Source organism: Crocuta crocuta, unplaced genomic scaffold (assembly GCF_008692635.1).
Source record: "Crocuta crocuta isolate KB4526 unplaced genomic scaffold, BGI_CrCroc_1.0 scaffold262, whole genome shotgun sequence".
Taxonomy (NCBI): Eukaryota; Metazoa; Chordata; class Mammalia; order Carnivora; family Hyaenidae; genus Crocuta; species Crocuta crocuta.
This window is the reverse complement of record NW_027528869.1, coordinates 4,304,916-4,314,849: the sequence shown is the minus strand read 5'-3', so window position 1 is coordinate 4,314,849 and position 9,934 is coordinate 4,304,916. Positions and strand designations below refer to the sequence as shown.

General features: G+C 48.7%; 1 protein-coding gene across 1 annotated transcript in view; it reads right to left on the bottom strand.

The window, feature by feature from the left end:
• Positions 1 to 695: 695 nt before the first annotated feature.
• The window catches only part of GRIN2B (glutamate ionotropic receptor NMDA type subunit 2B), a 413,753-nt gene continuing 404,514 nt past the window's right edge, over positions 696 to 9,934 (bottom strand). The window contains exons 11-13 of the mRNA XM_077756396.1: positions 8,162 to 8,349; positions 4,939 to 5,177; positions 696 to 2,579 (exon numbers count right to left, since the gene is read on the bottom strand). Coding sequence (XP_077612522.1) covers positions 696 to 2,579; positions 4,939 to 5,177; positions 8,162 to 8,349 — 2,311 coding nt within the window. The remainder of the gene's footprint in view (positions 2,580 to 4,938; positions 5,178 to 8,161; positions 8,350 to 9,934) is intronic.

Genomic DNA, 9,934 nt, shown 5'->3' with positions numbered 1-9,934 from the left:
CCGTCTTCTCTAGTGCACCATGGAACATGGCTATGATGTGCTTTCTGTCATCCACCGATGACCCTTCGGTCCAGGTCTCCACCACTGAGCCTCAGGGAATGGAAAGATTTTTTTGGCTTATATATAAACACACATGGCCTCCTGCCCTCTGCTTGGCACGTGATTCCTACACAGACGCCACCTAAGTGACAAGAATTTAGCAAAAGCCTCTCTTCCTTCATGGGCAGTATGGTAAATGGTCTTATTTGGGCGCTTTTGCCTTCTCACCTAAACAGAGATCGGTTTGGGGAGAGCTATCCTGCGCTCACGCGGCCTCCGTCTGCGTCTCCCTGCTTTCCTCCACGGTGGGTGGCCGACAGTCTTTCCACGCTCCGGGGAAGCCTGCACGCAGCCACCTCCTTTCTGCATTCAGCCCTCCCGTGCTGAGCGAGCCCCCTGGCTTCTCTCCTGGGAACAGGAACGACTGACGGATGGAGAGGGAGGAGAGGACTGGAAAGGGAGGGGAGCTGGGGCTGGTCACCAGGGTTGCCCTCTTGGAAGGAATCAGAACTCCAGGATTCCGTAAAGAAATGAAAGCAACAAGAAAGGAGCAAATGGGAGCCAAGTTCACCCCCGTCACCCTCCAGTGACATGCGCACCACACGCCCGCAGCCCCACCCTCCCGTACCCACCTTAAAACCTCTCTCTTCCCTCACTCAGACATCAGACTCAATACTAGAAAGTTTCTCATAAACATGCCCATTGCTGGAGCCATTGAAAGCCCTGGGGTTTTTGTTGTTAGGCACACAGGGGTTGGACTGGTTCCCTATACAGATGTCTTTCTGGAAACGGCCTGGCACAGCCCCGTGAAGGGCCGAGACCACCGGCTTGTTGGTGACAAGGGCCCGGAAGTCTGGCCTGGCTTTCGGCGCCCCCGCCACCGTGGGCTGCCTGAAGAAGTAGGATTTGCTGCCATGGAGCAAGCACTGGTCGTCCCCGAAAGTGGGGATGAAAGGGTTTTGCGTGACCCGGTCAGGGTAGAGCGACTTGCTGAGCATGTAGCCGCCGCCGCCGGGGTTGTTGTGGTGGTGGTGTCCGGCAGTGGGCACTGAGGACTTGTTGTTGGCAAAGGTGCTCTCGCCAGCTGGCATCTCAAACATGTGGGCGTAGGGACTCCCGTCCAGGAAGCGGCCCTTGTCTTTCAGGCTCACGCTGCGCGGGGCCAAGGCGGCTTCTTCCTTCTGCAGGTCCACGAAGGTATCGTAGGAGTGCTGCCGGCGCAGCTTGTTCCGGGTCTTCTTCTGCGCCTTGGAGTTAGTCGGGCTCTGGGGGTACTTGGTGGTGGGGGCGTTTGACGTCACGGCCACAGGGGCAGCCGGCTGGTCCAGCTCCTGCAGGGAGTTGTCCTCGCTGATGTCATACAGGTTACCGGCCTTCTTGCAGGCCTCGCAGCGGATGCACGCCGGCCTGGCCGAGTTCTGGCCGGCCGCTGCCGCCGAGTAGTTGTGCAGCTTGGATGGGCAGCTGCGGCAGAAGTTGCCGCCGCCGCCGCCGCCGCCGCCGCCGCCGGAGCGGTCCTCCCAGTCCACGCTGGTCAGGTTCTTCTCCCAGGGCGCCGGGACCCCGCCGACCACGCTGTGCTTGTCGCCCGCCCCGTGTTTGAGGTGAGACCTGTTGGCGCAGGGCCCTCCTCCGCTGACTGAGTCGCGCTTAAAGTCATCGCTCTGCTCCTTGTAGATGTCCGTCAGGTCCACGTGCTCCCAGTGTGGGGAGTTCTCCTTGGTGCGGAACTGGTCCAGGTAGAAGTCCCGCAGCCCTTCCTTGTCCCTGAAGTAGCGCTTGTGGTCGGGGGAGCGGGGTGGCCGGCGGCGGTAGGCCAGCTCGATCTCGTCAAACTCCCGGCGGGACTTGGCCGAGGCTGGCCGCTTCTTCAGGCTGTCCTTATACTGCTGCTTACGCCGCTTGGCGGCATTGCCCTCGATGTTTCCGTAGGTGACCGTGTGCGTGGAGATGTCAGACACGTCGGAGCGGATCAAGTCATCGTGGCCGCTGTAGCGGTCGCTCTTGAAGGAGAATTTGCCGTACAGGTCACTGAGCTGGCTGTGTTTGGAGGAGGGGAGGCCAATGTCCAGGGGCTTCTTGCTGATGGACCTCGGCTGCGTGGTGAAAGGTGGGTTGTCACAGTCGTAGAGCCCATCGATGGAGCTGGCGCTGCCAATGCTGTGGGGCCGGTGGTGGTGGTGGTAGTGATCTTGGTACACGTTGCTGTCCTTCAGCTGCAGGTTACCAAAAGTTCTCTCCACCTCACTGATGTAGTCGCTGAAGAGGTTCTCCTCGCACGGCGGGTTGTTGTAGGATTTGCAGTCCGAGTGGGTGAAGCTGCGGCGGTGCTCTGAGATGTCGTAGACGGAAGACTCGCGTCGGATGAAGTCCAGGGCACTCTGGGGGGAGCCGTTCACACCAGACAGGTTGGCCATGTTCTTGGCCGTGCGGAGCAGGCGCAGGATGTTGGAGTGCGTGTTGTTCATGGTTGCGGTGGGGGAGTTCATCACGGACTGGCGCTCCTCGATGGCCACTCCATGGATGCAGCTGTAGATACCCTGGAGCGAGGAGAGCACGACACGGATTAGGTCTCCAGCGAGGCTAGACATGACCCCGGAGAATGCTCTCCCCTCCATCGCTACTAATTGCCTAGCTGGATAAGAAAAGTCAGGCTAAAACATGAAACGGTCTTAATTTACTCATAGAATGCTGTGGCCAGAAGCTTGCCTGATTTGTCACCTTGTAGTTTCATGAGATGAGCTGAACTCAGTGGCGTGGCTCTCTGAGAGGGGACACGGCTACTCCAAGTGACTTGAGTAAATAGATTGGAATCGTAAGACGTGATATCCTATGCCTCGACTCCACCATTGACTTGCATTGATTTTCCTTCCTATGCCTACGTTTTTGCATTTTAACAATGAGGTCATGGTATTGGCTGATAGCAAAAATTACTTTCAGCCTCCTGGGAATCGACAGCAATGCTCCAGAGAAGCTGGGGCTGGTCTGCCCCGGGCTGGCCACCCTTGACTGGAGGTATGGCCCAGGGCAGCTCAGAGCTCCTCACGGCCACTCTTTTCCAGCTCTGACAAATTCTGAGTGGCTTTTAGGATTTTGGTCACCAAATAACAGCTAAGTGGTGTTCTCCTTGAGCCAAGCATGAACCAAATTCACAGAGAGAGTTAGGGAGCCCTGAGGTCAAAGAAGGATTTTTCTCCTGCTGTGCCCTATACCGTGGGAGGGCAGAATTGGGACAGATAGCAAGTACTAAGTAGGAATAAATAATTCCCTTGTTGAATCCTCTCACTTATTCTCTCTTTAGCTCCTGGTTTCCTTCTCATACTTTCTCACTCACTTAATCTTATCATACATAATTAATATCGTAACAAATTAGTATTGATTGAGAACTCCCTGTGTACAGCTCCTTGTACCAGGCCTCAAAGAACACCACCCGGCACAGGGAATGGGTTGGGTTCAAGTCCCAAGTCAGGGAAACCTGCGAATGTCTTGCCCCCTGCCTTGGAAGCTGGACACATTTGGAACCTTTCTCCCTGGCAAGGGAAGTGTGGAGAGAGGAGGTGGTTGGAATTGGGTCTTTAAAACAAAGGGGATTAATGTGGGAAGGGCAGTGGCTCGACAGAGGGGGATGAAAGCAGAGGAGATTAGAAGAGAGAATCCAAGCTAACTGGGAAAGAAGAAAGGTTTGGATGAAGCGAGCCTCACCATCCCAGAGGGCAAGAGCAAGACCTAAGATTTTTGACGTAAGGTCACTCTGCTTACTTTCCTTCTTTCTAACCCTCCTTGATTACGGCCAAGAAAAAGCATCAAGCATTTTCTTCTGCAGAGGCCTTGATTATGCTTCCAGGTTATGAATGGGATTCCTATTGCAGGGTACCAGCCCCTCCCCCCCATTCCTTCTGCCATCACCCTACACTGCACCTTATAAAGGGCTGCACACTGCAACAAGGTGACTCAGGGACCGCACATTCCTACCTCCTGCTTACAGGTTCCTGAATGGCCTGAATCAGCTCACAGCCAGAAAGGAAACTGTTCCTTATCACTAAAACACTACAGGAAAATGATGAAAAGATAGAACTACTTAATGAGAAATCCATTTCCTTACGTAACTCCATTTGAGCCAAAGTTAGTTATATCTGAAATCTAGGTCTCTAGTCTATAAAGGACAACTAAGGTCACTTCTCACGAATGAATCCCAAACCTTTATTTACAAAAATTAAAAGAAGCCTGCCTCCCCCCTTCCCCACCTCTTCCCTGTAATCCTCTGTTTATATTTAAAATTGGGTTCTGAATCCTCACTCTGGACTAGAAATGGAGAAGAGACCTAAGTAAAGAATGAATTAAGAGTTATACTCTTGTTTCAATTAAGAAAGTTTCTGGAATATAAATTTCTTGTGGGGCAGTACTTATTTCTGAAGGTTCTGTTAAGCTCTTTGACTCTGCAAAGCTCACACCCGGTTCAATCAGACTGGAGCGGTGGAACTACCAATTATATATCTTTGTATGTCAGAATAAGAGAGAGACACTACATTTTACTATTTGAATGGAAATGTGATTTTTTTAAAAAAAAAGATTAAATGATGAATACAGCCTATACAGTAACTAATGGTGATGGAAGGCATTTGGTAGAAGGCCAACATTTTCATTCTGATAGATCTGCCAGTTCTTATTGAGAACCGAAAGCCTGAACCCCACACACAAATCTGCTTCTTGAAGGAAAAACAGTATCCCACCCCCTCCACCGTTTTCTGAGCCACCTGAAATTACATCACCCGCCTGCCTGGGGAAATGTGCATGATGTAGTTTCTTGCTCTAGCTGCACAGGGCTGGAGTTTGTGCCCTCTGGGGTCTCTGAGCTTTGCATCGTGCTAGACTAAGCTCCCGACATCTCACACCACTTACTCTGCTGATGGAGAAGACCATGCCAGGCTTGCCAGAACAGACACCCATAAAGCAATGCCGGAACTGCCAATAGAAGAGGTGTTCACAGATGAAGGTGATGAGGCTGAGAGCCATGGCTGCCCCCAACATGTAGAAGACGCCCGCCATGTTGTCAATGTCCAGCTGGCTGCTCATGACTTCATTCTTTTCATTGTGGCAAATGCCAGTGAGCCAGAGGGCTTCCAATTCCTCCATCTCCCCTGGAGACAGGGCAGAAAGGAAAACGGGCAAAGAGAGAGGAGAGAAGAACAGACAAAGGGGACACAAAGGGTATTGGGGAAGAGACAGACACACAAGAGAGAGAAAGAGACAAAGAGACAGAAAGAAAACTTAATAGAGAAACTTCACAGTAATTTTATTAATAACACCATGTATTAATTCATCAGTGTATTCAATAACTACTCAGTGACAACTTCATGTACTGCAGTGACACAAAGATATGGGGCATTACCTCTGCTCTTCATCATCTATCCAGTCCACATTGGCATATAAATAATCAATATGACCAGCAATATGCAGGTAACACAAGAGTTCAAATTCATGAGAGTAATTTTGTGGATGGCGTGACCAGTCAGTTTCCTGAGGAAGGTAAGACTTGGAGGTGGGCATAAGAAATGGGCGAATTTTAATTTATATTTCATGAAAAGGCACTCCAGGCAGAAAAATAGCATGATCAATGGGAGCGATGTGGGAAAACACAAGCCTTCTTTGGGAAAGACATGCAGAACAGCTCAGAGAAAAGGGGGCAAAGGGAGCTGAACAAAAAAAAGGTTCATGCAAGATTGCTAAGGGCCCGAGTATCAGGCTAAGCACTTTGCACCTTCATTTGTAGATAGAAAGAACATAATCAAACAAGAGATTCAGAAAATTGCTCTTAAAATATGTGCAAATCAGGGGCACCTGGGTGGCTCAGTCAGCTGAGTGTCTGACTTCAGCTTAGGTCATGATTTCAAGATTCCTGAGTTCGAGCCTCACATCAGGCTTGCTGTTGTCAGCGTAGAGCCTGCTTTGGATCCTCTGTTCCCCATTCTCTCCGCCCTTCCCCTACCTCTCAGAAATAAAAAAATAAAATGAAATAAAAAAGTGCAAATCAGATCGGCTTGGGGAAGGAGGGATGGAGAGAAAGAAGCAGAAAGACTGACTGATCCTCTACTGCCCCTCACACTTTCTGATCTCTTGCTGCAGAGGGAAATATTAAGAGTAAAGGGGAGTAAACCAGAATCAAATGAGACCACCAAATTTAGACTTGCCTCCTTGTAACACCGCTTAGAGAAGCTTTGATTGATTCAATTCGTGCCAGAGACAAATAACCTTTATCCACTTCACTGGAAACTAGGAATTAGGAAGAAAATGAAAAAAAAAAAATCCACATGCCCTAGAATGCATCTAACTCTAGGCAAACAAAATTCAGAAAGTCTCATGAAGAAAGCTACCTGTTCTAATCATTCCAGTTTGGTTAAAAGTTTGAACTTGGAGTAAAGTGATTGGAGCTTTGGCAACTTCTGCAAACCATATCTACTGCTACCCTTTCTCATAGACAGAGGCTCTGTTATTGCCTTTAGGTGACAGCTACATGAAAATTACAGAAGCCCTTATACCAACATGGCTTATACACTTCAGCTATAAGCCCTGTCTTTCCAATGTTAATCAAATCACTTTAAAACCTTTTTTAATGTTTAATTATTTTTGAGAGAGACAGAGAGACAGACAGCAAGCAGGGGAGGGAGGGAGAGAGAGAGAGAGAGAGAGAGAGACAGAATCGGAAGCAGGCTCAAGGCTCTGAGCTGTCAGCACAGACCCCGATGTGGGGCTCAAACTCATGAACTGCGAGATCACGACCTAAGCCGAAGTTGGACACTTAACCAGTTGCGCCACCCAGATGCCCCAAATCAAATCACTTTTTACTCATTTCTTTGATCAAACTATGATTTTTCCTAACTAGTGGAACAACGGACTTCACCCGGAGTCTGAAAATCCAGCCATGTTCTTCTGCCTTGTATCTCATCCCTAACTGCAAAGGTCCTGCCGACATAATTTAGACAACCTCTTGACTGATGGCCTGTGGGGCCAAGCAGAGTCAGGCTGCCATCCCATAACTGGATTAGCTTCTGTGAGGCTAACAGGAAGAGCAGGTACATTAGACAACAAAGTGAAGAGGAATGCCGAAGGCTGGAGTGTAATGAAATTGGAGATGAGATCTTCTCAAAGCAAGATGGCTGCTCGGTCTCCTGCCAGGATGACACTGGGGAGGACCTTATGCATTTCTGCCTCAGAGGACCCTGTCCCTGCTTCCTACCTTTTCCAGCTGAAAGAGCAAGATGGGAGAGAAAGAAGAATGAGTAGATGGCCACAAGTGTACTTCTCTGGCTTTTCTTTGGACACACTAAAAGCAGAGGACTTTCCTAAGTTCTCTCCACTGCTCTGGCCACAAGTGAAAACATTGTTTAGAGCATCTAATACTAGCCTCTCTTCCTTTATTCCTGAAGGTCTGATCATACCCTGAAATCCTTAAACTTATCTCCTTTACCTACTTTAATCCTTTCTCCCAAATCTCACCCAGTTATGGGTTGAATTGTGCCCCCACTCTGCAACCACCTCCAAATTCCTATCTTGATGTCCTAATCCTTGGTACCTTGAAATGTGACTTTATTTGGAAATGAGGTAGTTGCGGATGTAATTAGATGAGATCATGCTGGAATAGGGTGGGCTCCTAGCCATTACACTTGGCATCCTTAAAAATGGGGGAAATCAGGCATCTACAAGTAGAGACAGAAAACGGGCACATAGGCAAAATGGCGTGTGATCATGAGGGCAGAGATGGGGTGATGTGTCTACAAGGGAAGGAATGTTAAAGCTCCCAGCAAACCACCATGAGCCAGGGGAGAGGCAAGGAAGAGATTCTCCCTTGAGGCCCCTCTGGAGGCCTGCTGTCACTTTATCTTGGACTTCTGGCCTCCAAAACTGTGAGATAAATCTCTACAATTTAAGTCACTCAGTTGACGTACTTTGTTACGGCAGCTGGAGGAAACTAATACCTATGCCCCAATTTCACAGTATATTGTGAGATACTCTTCTGGAAGTGCAGGGAAAAGGAGCAGGAAGGAATGGAGGAGAAAGAAGGGCTGGTGTTTTGGACTGGCCCTCAGAAGAGTCCAAATAAGCATTTCCCCTTTCTTTGACTCACCATCTCCAAATAGCTGCAGGATAGCAAGGTCCACCTGGCGTTTCCACCCGGAATCTTTTTGGATGGCGATGCCATAGCCTGTGGAAGCAAAGACCTTCCCGCTGCCGATGGTCACCAGCTTACAGCCTTCATCCCTGCCCGCCATGTAGTTCAGCACTGCTGCGTCATAGATGAAGGCGTCCAGTTTCCTGTGCACAAAAGCAAACAAACAATCCAATGGAGGAATTTTAGCCCCAAGCCACCTATGGGGCCACTAATATGAAGCAATAGGGTTCCAGCCAACTATGGGGAGGACTGGCTCAGAGTAAGGCTCGAGTTGGCACTCAGCCAGGATCTAAAGCCTAAATCGCAGGTTGTTCTTTATGTGATTTCAGTTGAAAGGAGGAGTTCTTTCCCTCCCACTGGGAATGATGAGAATGTAAGTTGGGCCTGAAGTCAACTCATAAGCTGTGTCTGAAAGGAGAAGGAGTAAAAAGGAATCAATAAAAATAATAACAGAAATAATGAAAAGTAACCATCACAACAATAAGAACAAAGAGCATGGGTTAGATTTATATAACATTTTTCATTTCTCAGTTCATTACAGTCCAGAGAGGGGATAAGTGTAGGTGTATGTATTTCGATAGATGTGCAGTGCTATTTTCGTGGGCAGAAAGGTATCAGCATTCTGTTTTGCAGCACGAGGAGAGAAAGGAGGAGTCGGGGTGGTAGCAGCACAGGCTTACGTTAAGAGCAAATGTGTGCAACTACGGGAGAACCCAACGTATGGAAGAATGCAGATCTCTCAAGTTCCCAACATAGAAGGATCTCATTTCATATATTGTGCTTCCCAAGGGAAGAATATGTAGGGGAGGGAGTAAGACTAGGGGTAAAGGCAGGAAGGCATGGACCAATATTTTAAACCAATATTTAGACACATCAGAGGTAGAGAAAGAAATTCAAATACAGCCATATAGGTAGGCAGTAGAGAGGTCTGTGAGAAAGAAAGGCATGCATCATCTCCTTCACTTGTACACGGTGAGTTAGCTTTCTCCCTCCCTAAGGAAAAATAAGCCCTCTCTGGGATGATAAGATACAGAACATTTTTTAAAAGGCCCATGAGGACCCTATAGAAAAGGGACACACCCAGAAAACCAAAGCTCTGATATGGTTGACAGCTGTGGTTGTACCAGGAGCCGGACTACCTACCGAAGCGGTCCTACACCCGGGCTCAAGTCCCATCTCCTATAATCTGCTGTGACTTTGTGGTGATAAGACAGAGTCTAACCGTAGTGAAGCAGACCTGCATCTGAGTGGCTCTTCCAGAACGGGAGGCGGCGGCAGGTCCAAGTGCTGCCAGTTACCGTACAACACGGGAAGTCAGCTGCAAGAGCCCTTGACCCCAAAGTCCCGACATCTAGAATGCTCAACTGTCTTTCTCATTCTACAGCTGTGGCTTCCAGAGGCCAAATGAATTAAGGGACAAATGTGGCTAGGATTCTGCAAGCCCAGGTATTTCTGGTTCATGAGCTCCCTTTAACTAACAAATACTTTCTAGTGTGTAAAGCTGGATCAAAGAACACCAACAAAAGCTGGAACTGGAGATCAGCTAACACATTCTCAGTTTGTGGTCTTAAAAACCTTCATGCTTTTCTTCTTTTATTCCTCTCTTGTCCACAAGAAACCAGAACATCACGTTCACCTTTTAGTCAACAGGTCTTCATTCCACGCGTAATACGTGAACCTTAGCCTTGACTCTTTCCTTTTACTTTTACAGCTATTTGGCTCCTGGTT